We start from the raw sequence: 15,970 nt of genomic DNA, 5'->3' as shown, positions 1-15,970 counted from the left end.
AACCAAACTAATTAGGTTTTTTGTGTCTGTTTCTCATTCAATTCCAGCAAGCAGAACACATTTTCCAGGGTTCCTCTCTCCTGTGTATGTGTGTATGCATTAATATCCCTATGATGTCATTCAGGCAAGGCAGTTTCTGTTTGGTGCATACTCACATCTGCAACCAATCTGGATAATTTGCCCACCAAAATATGGTGCAGCCAGCCTGCGCTCGCCTGCTGTCGCTGCTGTAGCAGTTAGTTCTAGAGCCAAGGACAATACTACCCTTCCACAGCAGCATTAGAACAATGGCTTTGTTTTTTGGTATCAAACACCATTCAAAGATCTCCACTGGTTAGCCTCAGCAACATCTGATGCATATTTTGAATACTGAAGTAGGAGGACCCCATTATGAATGGGCTCCATTTGTGTAGAAAATGGATAACGCATGGGATTTTAAGGCCTGGGGCGTTCTCCGTTCACTATAGTTTGTCAGACTAATGGCATAAAAATGTGTGTGTGCGTGTGTGTGGGATGATATTTGGGGCTTGGCGTATCATACGAAAGCCAGTAACCTGTGGGGCAAATAACTTCATTGTAACACTTTAATCTTTTGTTTGTTTTCCTGTGGGACATGCCGGTCAAAAAGTGGAAAGTTTAATGGCCCTTGGATCGGATAGGCAAGGAATAGCTGGCCTTTCCTCAAATGCAATTCTGTTTATCATCTACAAAGATGTTTTGAGAGGGAATTTTTTTGATGAGGAGAATTGGAAAAAGTTTTTGTTTGTATGCTTGCATCCATTAGTCACTAGTCCCTTGACGGGGCATTCTTAATAATCCACTGTTGCTTGAACTTGTGAACAAACCTGTCAGTTGTCTCCCTGGATGAATATTACATATCTGTTTCAAATGGTTGTTTGTACTATACTTGTTATGTGTTTTTTCCCTGCTTTTAAAGTTGGGTAATGTTACAATAACATGGCAAAATTGATTTGCTTTCAGAGCGAGTAGCATGTAGCTGATTATTGTTCAGAGCTGCTGTTAAAAAAGTTGATGCTCTCAACAGTAGGGGGCGCAAGAGCGGATACTTCAGCCTTATTCCACTGTGTATGAGGTGGTGATAACTGTTGAGGATGTAAAGAAATAACTGTCAATTCTGAATCCAGATGTGCACAAAATAGCACTCTTGACACAGGCGGAATAATTATGCATGCTCACATGAAGGAATTTCACAAAAGGAATGACTTTAAACATGTACTTCATTTGCTGACTGCATTCCCCAAGTAAATCTAAAAGCCTCAGAAGTGCCTCAATCTTCCTGAAATCATGCATGGTTGAACATTTGAAATGAGCTCGCACATCACCCTCAGGCACTGATTCAGACTTGATTGGGGCAAGGCAAGCTGCAAGTGCTTATTTATACAACTACGTCATTTGGAGGCTGTCCAAAGGGAGGAAAGAGGCGAAAAAGATTACAAAGGAGTGGGAATTTCATTAATCACATTCCATTAAATTAATAAGTTGAATCCAAGCTAATCAACAAGTTGCCTGGTACACATGCAGTGTGGATGGCGTGCGTTAAAGAAGCACACTAGATAGGTTAGATGTTTGAGAGGTAGGAGAAGAAGAAAAAAAAATCAAAGGACTCCACCAACAATCTATATAATTATCATCATCTGCTGCTTTTCCTCCCTGGCAAAGAAACACTCCATCCATTTGTAGCAATCGCCGGGGGGAACGTTACATCAAAACTAATCATAACGATTAAAATCAGCTTCTCTGCGAGAGGGAGGCAATAGGCAAGTTGGAGGCAGGAAGAGTGAGGGTGTTGTAAATGCAGAAAAAAAAAAAAAATGTCTTTATTTGATTTTATAAAAACATAAACTCAACAAGGACTAAGGCACTGCTGCTGTGATCTCTTCCTTTGCTGGGAGTTTTATTCTGCAGATTGGTTTAGACTGGGGCAGAGACATGAGCTAATTGTATCCTGATCTTTGCCTTGAGGGGTTTCGGAGCCCTGGAGCAAGTATTCTCTGTATTTTGTTCTGTCTACCTTAGCCAAGCTATTGCATTTCTCACTGGTGTAGGAAGAGAAGCAGATCGTGGGCCAAATCGGAAGGAAAAGGTGCATAAAAAGATACTTTATGCCGCTCTATGTTTCAGGTAAGCGGAGATTTATTTGGTTTGCTATTATTTCCGAGGCTGGGTGGACTGGGACATTGAGGCACAGCAGCTTTTACGCATGTGCCAAGCGATTCGAGCGGTACAGTTCTTTAAAAATATTTAACCACTTCCTGGCTATTGTTCCTTGGTTACTGTACAAATGTATGCGCGTGGCTACAATTTACGAAGCGTTGGTACATCTTGTTTAAGCGAACAGCGGATTATACTGCGATCTTGTCGAGCAAACACTCTACTTGTCCACCGTGTGAATTCGCTCCTGGCGCGTTTCAGCCTCGCACACATCGCCGTCTTCGTGTCGCTGTTACTGTACAACTTGCTCATAACTTACCCAAACCTGCGTTTGTCGTTTTCATGAAGTATTTTTTTTAAAGTCAGTTTAGTCGTGAAACAGTTCTATTTCCTGGCTGCCCCAGATCTTCTAATGAAAGACGCCATTGTGGAGTAATTTTGCCCCAGGCGTTTTTCTTATTCAGTAAGACAGGATGTATTTGTACACGTCAATACAGAATCTGCGAATCACCCTTTAAAACAAGCCGTGACCCTGTTAAGAGAATCGTATTTATGCAGTCTAAACGAAGACACAAGCGATTTTATCCTTTCATCGCCTCTCTTGGCTCTTTGACCGCACCGTGCGTAATCAACTCCAAGGTCCGACTGCGAATCGGCAAATACAGTTCACTAAGTAATACTCTGGAGCTATTTGCCCATGGGAGCATGTATTGTGTACATCTACTGAGCTTCATAAAGTGTAAACTGTAAAATAATATATAACATCCTAAAGCAAAAATACAATGAAATAGATAGTTTGGTTACATAATATTTCTCACTGTACTGCAGGGAGGCGAAGCCTTTAAATTACATTGATTAAATGTAACTATATATATATATATATATATATATATATATATATATATATATATATATATATATATATATATATACACAGACGTATCTATCTGTCTAAAAAAAAAGTTTAGGTCACCTGCAATGAAAGTCAGTACTCTGTTTTACCAGTTTCCGAGGGCGCATGAATAAACAGAATGAGATTGAGATGTTGGCTTGTCAGGACTGATCACTTGATGGCGCTGTAACAACAAAACCATACTTATTTACTACAGCATCAGTACATCTGTTTCCCAGTACAATTACACTGATCTGTCAAAAGATAAATAGGCCTATTTGAAAAACAAGTCAGTTAGTCCACATTTCAGTTCCAAGTTAGAGGTGCTTTACTTAGTAATTTGAAACCCCTTAGAGAAATGCTGTTATTATGTTTCATATTACGGCTTTGCCACTCCTGTGCCCTGGGACAGTTTGGTCTGTGCCAGTGAACATGCACCACTGTCTCCAACAGCCTGCAGCAACCGAGCACTGAAATCACTTCCTTATCTGTGATGTCATGCTGATGCACTGCTACAGTAACTACACATAAAATGATGTCGAAGTAGACAAGTAGCCCGGCTACTCCAGTGATAATGATGTGTTTCTGGAGCACTGCTATGATATGAAATGCTTGGATGTAAAATGTGAAACTTTGTCTAAGTTCAGATTGCCTTTTATAGTCAACATCAACAGAGTGGCTTGTAGTTCTATGACATTGCTGAGTCTAAAAACACAACCTGGATAACCCATGATCCCATGATTCAGAGGCATTTCAGATAATTATTTCCCTAATTTGTCAACTTTACTTTCCAGGGTTAAAAATTGGTTTATCCAGAATATCACATTTCTCTTTGCTCAGGAGCAGGTCAGCGAGGTCACTTTCCTCTGGTAACTTCTTTTTCTGCGAGTTAACCTCTTCATCCTTTTCACTAAACAAAAGTAGTTTTTACACTGAACACATTTCTGCATTTGTTGCCACACACTCACAAATACGCTTGAAGTTACTTGTGAGGTTGACATGATGCAAACCACAGACAATGTTATACGGTACATATCTCTGTACTCATCAAAAATACTGTTAGTGTATTGATGACAATGTCTAAAGTTTTATTAAAATGTTTAAACACATGTATTGGCAAACTACTGTAGATTTGGTATTGGTTGGAAGCTTGACCTTATACATTCCAAAGTGATACACACCTGACCAGCCTACAATATTTTGAGAGCATTCTGTTACGACAGCCTCATTTTTGCCTTTACAGCCGGCAGTAACTGAAGTGAACCCAAAGTCTGTAGTTGTCTGTGTGTGGACATTTGAAACAAATAGCCATAGGCAACAAAGCAGAGACAACCCATCCAGATTATGTAAATACCAGTCTGCCTGCCTCAAACTGAATGTTAATGCTCTGATCTGAAATGCTAATTGTGTCTTGTGCGATATGTCGAAACACTGAAAAGCTGCATTGTGGGATGAAAAATTGAAAGCTGGTTTGTTGCTGATGTTGATCCCAACAGGCCCGTTGATTATTGCAATAGCAGACAGGCACTTGCTTCCTAAGTTTTTAGGCGCGGGTAATACCCTGCATTAGCTTACTAAAGATGCAAACAGAGCTATAGGCTAGTGTGTTTTTCTTGAGATGTAAAGAAGATGGTAAAATGATAATTTTGCATAAAAGGCTTAAAAGACTTCAGTGACCAGTGATGGAAAAACAGCAGGAGTAACTGGAGCAGCCCAAATACTCCCGACTTTGATGCACTGTGCCTGTTTTAGATTTGTTTGTGCATACTGTGGTGCAACAAAATGCTGGGTAAAGGAGCAAATTCCCCACATTTCGAATTGTTTCACAAAGGCTGGAAACCCTGGGAACACGTCAACAAACAGTCTCACATGGGAGACTTTTGTAGCACTTGCCAAATTCAAAATGGCAACAGGTACTGTAGGGAAAGTGCTGGTGTGGCAGATCTGCAGTGCACATCTTGGAGCTGATGGCTCATACATGAGCATCCCTGATCGGCCATCCATCACATGTGGTGATCTGTCCCTGAGAAAAAAGTGTAAAAGACAGAAATCAATGTGGACATGTCCAAGAAAAGGTGCACAACACATGTATCTTTACTTCCAACAACTCAGAATGATTTAGTGATATAAGAGCTCATTCCCACAACCCGCTACCCCCCCTCCACCTCACACCCACCCAACCACCCGTTCTCTTTCACTCTCTCTTCTCTCTCCCCTGCAATTTTCCATAATGCCTTACAGATTTTACACTCAATCCACCTTTGCGATGACAAGGCTTTGAGGAAATCCAATTCCACCAAGCTGTTTTCAGAACTTACTCTCCACAGGCACACACTCGCTCTGACACTCACTCACACATACACATACACACACGCCATCTCCACAAATTAGTCAGGGAACAAATTACCTGCATTCTGAGTGTGATCCCACGCACTTTGCCGACTGCCTTACACAGGTCCCCTTTTGAAGAGCAGCCATGTGATTTCTCTCTCTTTTGCCCTGCAGGCCCCTTTGCCTTCTGCGAGGGATTCTGGAGTTGAATTTTAAAACTATGTATGGCTGCTGCCTGCGCTTATCAGCGCGTGCACAAGCGGCATGCAAATCAGACCAGGATCACACACCGCATTGGAGGCCTACACTCAAAGGCAAGCTTAATTGCTAATTGGGTATCTAGGTGTGAAACTCACACTGCCAATGAGAAGCAGGAATGTGGATGTTTTAAGGCCAGTGGTTGAACTAATTAATTTGAATCTGAATGTTATTAAAATTTGTGGATTCCCTGCATTTTCTATGAAAAAAAAAAACAGCCCAGGAGAGTGCTGTGGCAGTACTTTTAACAGCAATTGGACATGTTGTGGTCTGGTTTTATACTACATGATGTCATTAGCGTGGGGTTTTTTTGCAATGCTGATGTGGTCAGCGGACATGGTGTTTACACACTGCAGTCATCATACAGTAACTGTGATAATATTTGTCAGGCGTGTAGCCAAGGAGAAACTGATCAAGAAGATGCTTTTAAGTGTCTTGCTATTGTGGAGGGATGTGATGTGATTTGCTGTGATTGTGTGTGTTTGTTTTCAGGTCACTTAAGTTAATATCATTGTAATATTCTGTACAAATGATGAAAAGAGTGTTTATTCACTTCAACATTCATCACTGAAAAAGCGATCACTGGCTGCTTTTGTGTGATTGGAAAGAGCATGATTAGTCAGGTGCTTATGAGAGATGTGTGTTTGTGAGTGGAGGGTGTTATAGGGCCATTTATGTCCAGGTGGTTGAGTGGGTTGGTCACCGCTTAGTTATTGTCACTGAACTTTTGACTTTGTGGGTCTGTTGTGTTGAAGGAGGGTTTGACCCGCTGGAGAAAACTGCTGCTGAACAATGGGCAGCAACATCAGGAGGAGGGTGACCGCGCGCAGACACACTGCTCCAAAAGGGCAAAGGCCAGCTGTGACAGGTCCAGATGTGCGCGTTGACCCGACTCGCATATCCAGACGATCATTTTTTGTTGGGCAGGATTTGTCTTATTCTGAAAATGCGACACACATAGGCTACCTGCCACTGAAACAGCGACAGCCCAAAAGCGCCGCAGGCGCTACAATGCTAATGTTGTCGGGGGCTTTGACTTCTCCCAGCCATTGCAAAGAAGCTGCTCCGTGTGACAGCCACGGCGCTGCTCTTCCCCCGGTGTTCGCTATCCCGCTTTTCACGCCTCTCCACATTTGGCAGGTGCGTTGGAAAAAGCCGACCACGTCCTATCTGTTAACCTCAACGTCTGCGCTGTAATGGACGAAACGGACATCATGGACTTAACGCATCAGAAAGCGAGAAAGCGACCGCGTCCAATCAGTTCTGTGGATGAGTCCGTGCACGCTTCCCTCAAACGGCTCCCGATGCGAGCGGCGGAGTGCAGGGAGCCCTCACTGATGTTCTCAGTCAGAGGAGAGCCGGTCCCCGCAGCATCTCTCAAGCAAAATGACCATTCGGTGACTTCCTCTCCAAATACAGTGATGCCGGCGCAGGTAAACGCGTAAAGTCCGATATTGTCTGGAAGAAAAAAAGAGAAAATTACTGTAAGACTGGGCTCGAACTGTCACTGAAGTGACAGACACTTAGGTTTTATTGAATGCAGTGTGTGCATAGATTGTCTTCCTGCTGTCCTTAATGTAGCCTAGAGTGCGCACTATTGTCACGCTATTTGAATATCACGCACGCACAGTCCCGTTTCCTGCTTTAATTCACTATTAAACCAGTTTGAATCATTTTCAGAAAACGTTTAAAATATAACCCTTTAATAATCCTCAGTGATTGAGGTGTCACAGACTAGTATTTTCTCCCATCTTCACTTAGGGTCTGAAACTTTTCTGGGTGAAGTAATTTTCTTCTCAGAGCTTCACAGAAATTGTCTCCTAATGGTGTTTGTAGGTTAACAGGCACAATTTCTCCAAATCCTATTACAGTGTTCAAATCAAGAGTCATTATTGCTCATTTCCAAGACTATGAGATTGATGCTCCAAATTAATTTGGTTTCGGAGATTATGGCCCACAGGAGTGCATGCTTGTGGATTGTGGCAACATTCAGGTCAAGGTCAGGCTGCTCTAACTTGCAGAGAAGAAAATCTTCCCTTTTCATTCCTGTCTATGGAGTCTGTTGTGATACAGAAATATAAAAAATTGTTGGGTCTAATTATTTTTTCCAATTTTGAATGTACTGAATCTTAATTATCAAGCCCCCTGTGGTTCCAATTGTGTATTTTTTTTAAAGCACATCTTAGTATGTAGAAGAATCTTCCGATCTGTGGTACCTCCCTGTGGTATAATATGTTCTCCCTTGTGTTGTGTTTTACAGGATCATCGCTCCAGCATGTCCAGGCCCATGATCACACGGTCACCGGTGTCTCCCTTGAGCAACCAGGGCATCCCAGCACCTGCACAGCTCACCAAGTCCAACGCCCCTGTGCACATTGATGTGGGCGGACACATGTACACCAGCAGTCTGGCCACCTTAACAAAATTCCCAGAATCCCGGTGAGTCTGCTCTACCATGCATCTGTATTTTAAGTGCAGCGATGAAGATAAAGTTAGCGTTTTGTTGTTTTGGCTGGTAGTGACTGGTTGTGTCTAGTATGTTGCTTGAAACAGGGAAGGAGGTTGTGTAAGATTCAGTGTTTTACACTTTCTTTTCAAGTCAGATTTATCAGCGTCAGAATGTCATCCTGTTTAATGTTTAATGTCATCCTGTGACAGTCAAATGTCACATCTTGTCAAATCACAGAAATATCTCGTGCATGCACTTGGTGGAGATACCAAGTATAAATTGAATGTTTACTCCTTCTATCCAAAACATCTGCAGCATTAGTTGCTTTTTTTAAATTAGTATCACAAAATGTTTTCCAGTGTAAGAAAAGCTGGAAAATTTGTAGGAGTGCAGAATGCAGTGCACAGACAAAAGCAACTTGGTTATTCTGACAGATGTCACAGCAGTAAAGGGCCAAAGGGCATAGAGCCATCTGGAGGCTGGGAGGCTGCATTGTCGCTCCTAGCCCAGGCCCCAGGGTGACTGCCTCAGGCAACCAACTACCAGCTGGCCCTGACCTTTCAGACCCACTCTGTTTTTAATCTTTCTTTCTTTCTTTCTTTCTTTCTTTCTTTCTTTCTTTCTTTCTTTCTTCATGGTTGATGCGTGTATTAAGCTTGGTAGTGAATGTCTGTTTGAAGGTGGGAAAACATTTTAAAGCTTAAGAAAATGAGTGAGTCACATCCCTTTGCACATGCTAATGTTTTGCCTCTCCCTCTTTCTTTTTTCTCTCCGTTGTCTACAAGGTGCAAAACACACAAGCTCAAGAGTAGTATATCGATGATGCATTATATTAGTTCATACCTAATGTTGTAAACTTTAGCATTGAGAAAACAAGAAATAGTAAGATTGTTAATGCTGACATGTTGTTCTCCACCTCTCCACCCTCTCTCCTTGCCTCCCTTTCTGCCTCACCCACCCCCCCTCCCTTCTCTGTGGGTAGAATTGGTCGTCTCTTTGATGGCACAGAGCCTATAGTCCTGGACAGCCTGAAGCAGCACTACTTCATTGACAGGGATGGACACATGTTCCGCTACATCCTCAACTTCCTCAGGACGTCCAAGCTTCTCATCCCAGAAGACTTCAAAGTGAGTAGATGTCCATCCTAGAAACTGTAAAGTCCCATCAGCCAGTCAGCAGTCCTACAACTTAGCACATACAATGAATGCCAAAGCCGTGGAATGCCTTTAGTCGCTGGTCCTCCTTGAATTGCTGAAAACGGTTCTCATGCTGGAGACAAAATTTCAGGGCAAGCAAAGCTCAATCATAATGGATTTACTAGTCATCAGATGCAATTTGGTGCCCTCCAGCTCTAAGTGGCCAACGATTTGTTTGAGATATGCAAGGAAAACAATAAGCTTGCATCAAGACAAATAAATACATGCTCTGGCGCCCACGACCACATTGCATGTGCTAGATTTCATCAGCGCAGTGTTCTCAAGCCAAGTTTCTATCCAGGGTGAGTCTCACTGTATGTGACACATTAGCATTCCTACTTTTTTTTTTACTCTTATGTGTCATTTAGTTAGTAATTACTTAACTTTCCCTGGGAGAAAATAAATAACCACAGTATCTGATGGACTGTCCAAAGTGTGACTCAATCACTGGAAAGTATGTCAGCTATAATAAGCAAAGACAAAAGTCAGGCTCAAGTTCAAGCTAAAGCCCCATTCACATTGAGTAGGTTTTGATAGAAGCATGAGAAAACTTGAATCGGGTGAGATTTAGGCCCAGCTGTCCTGCGGGTAAAGGATCAGCTCCTCTACCCCACACAACCCTGTGTTACATGTCGCACTACATCTCCTCTACTCTGGATCTTCTGTAATGTTTGCTGAATGGTATCTTCTCGTTCATGTAGAACAGTGGTTTTCAAACTTTGCTGTTTCTTTTTTTGGTTTGGATCCGCATTAAAAAGAAAATCAAAACAGTAAACTGATTAGCTTATTCTGTTTTTTGCTTATTTTGCTATCTAGTATAGCAAGATGTCCTGTGTGCTGCATTTGACTACCAGCCTCATCCAATTCAGTTCAATCTATCTTAAAATACCGGGGAAGTATCTTATTTTTTGTAGGATTGCTTGAGGGAATACCGGGGGCTTTATGTCAAAAAACTAAAATGAACAGGAGAGATTATCGGGCTATTGCATTTAAACATCTGTAAATAAACACATTCAAACTAGAATGCTTATTTTAGAGTAGTATACTGGCACAAATGAAAGTATGTTGGAAAAGTTTTCTGCTAATCTTAATCTTTACAGTGTTTACGTCATGACCCAGCATGAGTCACATACTCGTCTCACTGACAGTCCATAATCCCTTACAGACTGTGTGTGGTAAACATATATATCTAGCGATATACAGTGTGGCTGGGGTTCGAATCCAACCCATGGTCATTTGCTGCATGTCATCCCCTCTCTCTACCTTACCTGTCTATCTGTATTATTTAATAATGAAAGTCATCTTTATAATAAAAGAAAGTCACTAGATTATTATTAAACTAAGTTTAATTTTAATCTTACCCTTTTTAAGTATTATTTGGATATCTTTGCCTTTTATTAGGAGACCGTAAAGAGCTGACAGGAAATGAGGGATGTGGGGTTACTATATATGGTCAGTGTCTCAAACCAGAAAGCCCCAAGCCTGTTCTTTGAAAGACAATTGATACTGATGATAAAACTTGTTAGTTAACCTGGTGAAGTAAAAACTGACATTCACAGAACTACCATATCAAGCAGCACATCATCGCTGTCGGGCCTTGGATGTCCAGAACTGTTGATTGTCAGGAAATGAAAAAAGGCTAATGTAAAAAAAAAAAAGTCAGATGAAATCCCCTTGTCACTGTTTAAACCAACATACAGATGTAAAGGGTGACCAATAGCATTGATTTATGATAACAAATTAAAATGACGAAATATGGAAATAAGAGGTTCCTTCCCGCCAGCAACAACATGTAAGATAATATACATAATATCCTAAGAGGTCAACGCCCTTTGCCCTGTCTCCTACAGGACTACAGTCTGCTGTATGAGGAGGCGCGGTACTTCCAGCTGCAGCCAATGCTTGCTGAGCTGGAGCGCTGGCGTCAGGACCAGGAGCTAGGCCGGGTGTCACGCCCCTGCGAGTGCTTGGTGGTGCGCGTTGCACCTGACCTGGGCGAGAGGATCGCGCTCAGCGGTGACAAGGCCCTGATTGAAGACGTGTTTCCGGAAATCGGTGATGTCATGTGCAACTCTGTCAATGCCGGCTGGAACCATGACTCCACGCACGTCATCCGCTTCCCACTTAATGGATACTGCCACCTCAACTCTGTCCAGGTAATGGGAACAGTGGGCTGCTGTGGGTGTACTGTCATTTACTGTATAGGCTACTCAGCATTTTATTCAGCATTCCTCAATAAGTATAAACCCCTGAAAGGTTAGATAAAGTTTTTCTATATTTTTCCATTCAGTTATATGCCCGAGGATTTGACTTAGGTGATGATCTGTTCATTTAACTTTTTTCATCTGCGGTTACACTGTAGACCTTTTAGAATTTTACTGATGTCTGATTGCAAAATCTTATCTTTTTTAATCTAATCGAGTACAAAAACAGCCTTGCGGAAAAATGAGTTCTTTGATGAGTATATCAAAGCATCAATTTGGCAAGCCATCATTACACAAGTCTACCATCATCTTTACTTCTCTGTGATCTGACTGGAATAATGATTTTTTTAATTTGGCTTCGGAGCTTGTGGATGGTCAGCTTTAAAGGTCCCATGACATGGTGCTCTTTGGATGTTTTTATATAGGCCTTAGTGGTCCCCTAATACTGTATCTGAAGTCTCTTTTATATAGGCCTTAGTGGTCCCCTAATACTGTATCTGAAGTCTCTTTCTGGAAATTCAGCCTTGGTGCAGAATTACAGCCACTAGAGCTAGTCCTACAATGAGCTTTACTTAGGATGTGCCATTTCTGTGTCTGTAGCTATTGAGGAGGAGAGGGGGGGGCAAGGTGGCAAGTGGGGGGGGCCTTGACCAACTGCCACTTTGCTCGTTTGAAAGCCATGATGTCTCTCTCTCATGGCTGGGCCAAATTCTCTGGGCGGGCAAAGCAGAGAATGGGGAGGTAACCTTTCTCCTTATGAGCTCATAAGGAGCAGATTCCAGATCGGCCCATCTGAGCTTTCATTTTCTCAAAGGCAGAGCAGGATACCCAGGGCTCGGTTTACACCTATCGCCATTCCTAGCCACTGGGGGACCATAGGCAGGCTGGGGGAACTCACATTAATGTTAAAAAACCTCATAAAGTGACATTTTCATGCCATGGGACCTTTAATACCATGCATCCCTTTGTAGCACTCGCACCACTGTATGTTGCATGTGTTCCATGTGGAAGAAAAACACATACAATTAAATTGAGTCATTTTGATTGTTTTAAACTTTCCCTTGGATATGGGCATCAGGGCCAAGCTGCGCAGAAGGGACAGTAAATGGCTTAATGATGGATTTCAGCCCGTTCAGTAAGGGGATGGCTGACACCTTGAATCATGGTGGAGAGTCACATGATTGTGCAAACTGAGGGGAAACTGGCAGACAGAAAGAGGAAGTGAGCAATTCAGGATATGGTGAAAAACTTCACAACCCTCTAAGACACTCGGAGGAATCATCTGATGTCTACACATAAGAGTATTCCCCCGAGTGTCTTAGAGGGTTGTTGGATCGATGCTCAATTTAAAATGAAAATAAAGCCAAGCAACTTTATTTATATATATATATATTTTTTTTTTTTTTTTTTTTTTTTGTTTGTTACATTCAAGAAACAAATCAGTACAACACATTTTAGTAAGATTTCTTATCAAATAGTAGTTCTGCAGATCCACAAGACTCCTGCATGAAGTTGAATACCAGCAATTCTTTGAGGCTGTGCATGGTAGTGGTAGTTCTTCACTAAAATAAAGCAAAGTTAGAGAAGTAGTCTCGCTATATGAGGTTATTTTTGTTGAAAAACATCCTTTACTATTGTGGTGTTGGGAAAGGGATTTCTAGGGGAGCAACACTATGACAAAACTTTTCATAGGCATAATGGGTTCTAGCCAAAACCATATTTTGAAGACTAAAACAAGACTTTAAAGGGAAAACTTCTACATTCCAAAAAAAAAATGTAATTCATCTTTCAGCATGTAGTTGGCAATATTGTATTTCCCTTGTTAGATATTGATATTCCACTAATTCATTGATGGTAAAATCCTCAGATACGCATCAATAAGCAATGGAGGAGAGGCATATTTGAAAAGATTTCACAATAATTTGGACTGTGTCTCCATTTGAGGAAGTCAAATCTCCATCTCCCTCCCAAAAAACACACAAACAAACCCGTCTCTAAAGTGTGTGAGTCGTGGAGAGCAAGCAAGAGAGTGAGCATGCTCCCTGACAGGTTGTCCCCAGGCAGGGCCCATAATCCTGTTTGGTTATTAAAGCACGCCGGCGGTGGATGCTGTATCTGCGGCTAATGGAGGCAGGGCGGGGTTTGGAGAGAAGGAAGGGGGGTAGAGAGAGCTGCCAGCAGTAGGGGGACCTTTGTAGTTTTGGCGGAGGCTTGGGCTTGGGGGCTGGGAGAGAAATGGGGAGCGGGGGTTTTGCTGAGCAGCCCACACTGGGCCAAGTGGCAGAGAGAAAGCCTCACTGCTCCCTGGGGCCTCTTCGATGGAATGTGATCCTACAGCCCCCCCGGATACGTCTGTAGATGTCTGCAAGGCTGCAAGATCACACACACACACACACACACATTCATACACCAGAAAACAATTAAAATGAGGCATGAGGAAAAACGAGAGGTTCTTGGTTTTGTGAAAGTCTTGTGAAAGTCTCATCCAAATTCCCGTAACAGGCCGTATTACTCCCAGAGCTGTTTCCAATGCTTTACTTAGCACTAACTCTGCAGCATATAGATAGAGTTTTGGATGGTTCTGTGCTTTCCAGTAGTAAACAAAAGGTTAGAGGTTACATTTATGTTTTATTTGGGACTGGTAGACCTCCATGAATGATGTATCGGGCATCTTGACCAGGTTGGCACTGACTATCAAAGATATATGAGTAAGCACTGCCTGTCATCAGAGTACTAATGCAGGATGCTAATGATGCTTTTCCCTCTGTGATTGATGTCCTGTATTGCCACTAACATCTTCCCCCTTCTATCCCATTCCACCTTTTCCAGGTTCTAGAGCGCCTGCAACAACGTGGCTTCGAGATCGCCGGCTCCTGTGGTGGAGGCGTGGACTCATCCCAATTCAGCGAGTATGTCCTGAGGAGGGAACTGAGGAGGACGAGTCAGCGAGGATCCAATTCAAACAGGATAAAGCAGGAGCAGCTGGACTAGAAACCTCCCGAGCAGCAGGAGGTGCTAGACTTTTCTGTGGCGTCCAAACGCTCAATGCTGCAGAGCTCTGTGGACTCTGTTTTTCTCCGTTTTCCTTGTTAATGTTTTTGTTTTCTTAAACTTGAGAACCATCTAGAGAATAAATATGAGGTGCAACAGGAGATTTTTTTGCCATAAGAAGATACAAGACATTTGATAAGTTTGAGATTGCACGGACATTTGTGAATGTCTAGCCCCCATAACCCAATTTAAAAAGGATTTATATACGCTGGATCCCCAAACAAAAGTTTGTTTTAAAACTTGGAGCCTACATTAGGTTGAATATGATTTCTATTATACCCATATAAATTTAAAAGAAGGCTTTTATTGCTTACGTAGTATGTTGCATAGCGTGTCACCAATTACTTGATTTTGATGTCTCACTGGCAAATTGGCAAAGTCTGTTCTTATCCCTCGCTGTAAAAAGGTCACTAATGTGTTGCTTACAGTACAGAATGTCTAAGTTGTCATAAACAGTTAGTTTCAACAAAGCATCTTTTTTCACAACTAACATGATGTTGAATATTATGATACCAATGAAGTGTTTTTTTTTTTTACTTTGATGAAAGTTATTTTATTAGATTATGCCATGAAATATAGTTGACATTAGTATCATCAAAATTAAACATCAAAGACCCATCCATACGCAGTACAGAAAATAATTCAGTAAATTATTACGTCACACCATTTGCCTCATTGTGTAGTATGAACTACTAACCCCCATGTGCTAACTTGGGATTTTTTTAGTTGGAGCATAATATTCCCCTGAGTCATGACCTGTAAATTCCTTTCATTGTATATGTGTTTGTGTTTTTTACATTGAATCTTTTTAAAGCGATTTGTTGCCTCTAACATGACTGAACAGATTAAAGCTTAATGTACAACCGACTCCAAGATCACTTTTACGTGTAGCACATATTGATATGAAGTTGGATATATAGTATTTCTAAGATGACTGACCCACCTACGCTCCCTAGATTTGAGTAAAGAGGAATGTAGCACAAAATGTGAAATAAATCTCAACTAAAGTTGTCATGGTGTGTGTTCGCTGTTTTTACACCGCTGCTTTCACGTGTCTGCTAAGTGAGATGGCAATTCCTCAAATTTTAATTCACTGCATCTATCTTACCTCGTAAGATTCTTTCGAGCATCCTTTATGTGTTCAGTGGCAAACAAGAAACAACATCTTTTACATTATGTAGTGTTTTAGCTTTCCACAACCAGAGAGATAAAGCTAACTTTACCAAGGCAATATTGTACCTTGGAGGATTTATGCTGGTGCATCAGTGACTACATGGGGCATTCTTTACTTAGTTATATTGAATGGAGCCGACTTCTCCACGCAAGTCCTGTCAGTTGTGCTTCCACATATCCCTGCAGGGCCAAAATCCAAAGTGAAATCCCACACGGAGCCCTGTCGTCTTGTCTTCATCCCTTT

The 15,970-nt window shown here is 41.8% G+C and overlaps 1 protein-coding gene across 2 annotated transcripts; it reads left to right on the top strand.

Annotated features, from left to right (window-relative positions):
- The first annotated feature begins 1,542 nt into the window (after positions 1-1,542).
- kctd1 (potassium channel tetramerization domain containing 1) lies at positions 1,543-15,565 on the top strand. Of its 2 annotated transcripts, XM_078264265.1 has the most exons (6): positions 1,543-2,142; positions 5,570-5,709; positions 7,914-8,092; positions 9,085-9,229; positions 11,149-11,454; positions 14,332-15,565. In XM_078264265.1, the coding sequence occupies exons 2-6, from the start codon at positions 5,620-5,622 to the stop codon at positions 14,491-14,493; spliced, it is 882 nt and encodes a 293-aa protein (XP_078120391.1). In that variant the 5' UTR covers positions 1,543-2,142; positions 5,570-5,619; the 3' UTR covers positions 14,494-15,565. The 2 variants fall into 2 exon arrangements, with proteins under 2 accessions (XP_078120391.1, XP_078120392.1); XM_078264266.1 differs by lacking the exon at positions 5,570-5,709 and having other exon boundaries at positions 1,548-2,142.
- Positions 15,566-15,970: the final 405 nt, after the last annotated feature.

The sequence above is a fragment of the Sander vitreus genome, chromosome 12 (genome assembly GCF_031162955.1).
Source record: "Sander vitreus isolate 19-12246 chromosome 12, sanVit1, whole genome shotgun sequence".
Lineage (NCBI taxonomy): Eukaryota > Metazoa > Chordata > Actinopteri > Perciformes > Percidae > Sander > Sander vitreus.
Note: the sequence above shows the minus strand (reverse complement) of the source record. Positions and strands in the feature narration are given on the sequence as shown.

Bases quoted from the DNA above. Each gene is read 5' to 3' on its own strand.
- kctd1 (XM_078264265.1), top strand. From the start codon at position 5,620: ATGGCTGCTGCCTGCGCTTATCAGCGCGTGCACAAGCGGCATGCAAAT. The intron at 5,710-7,913 runs GCAAGCTTAATT...TGTGTTTTACAG, and splicing joins TTGGAGGCCTACACTCAAAG to GATCATCGCTCCAGCATGTC. The intron at 8,093-9,084 runs GTGAGTCTGCTC...CTCTGTGGGTAG, and splicing joins ACAAAATTCCCAGAATCCCG to AATTGGTCGTCTCTTTGATG.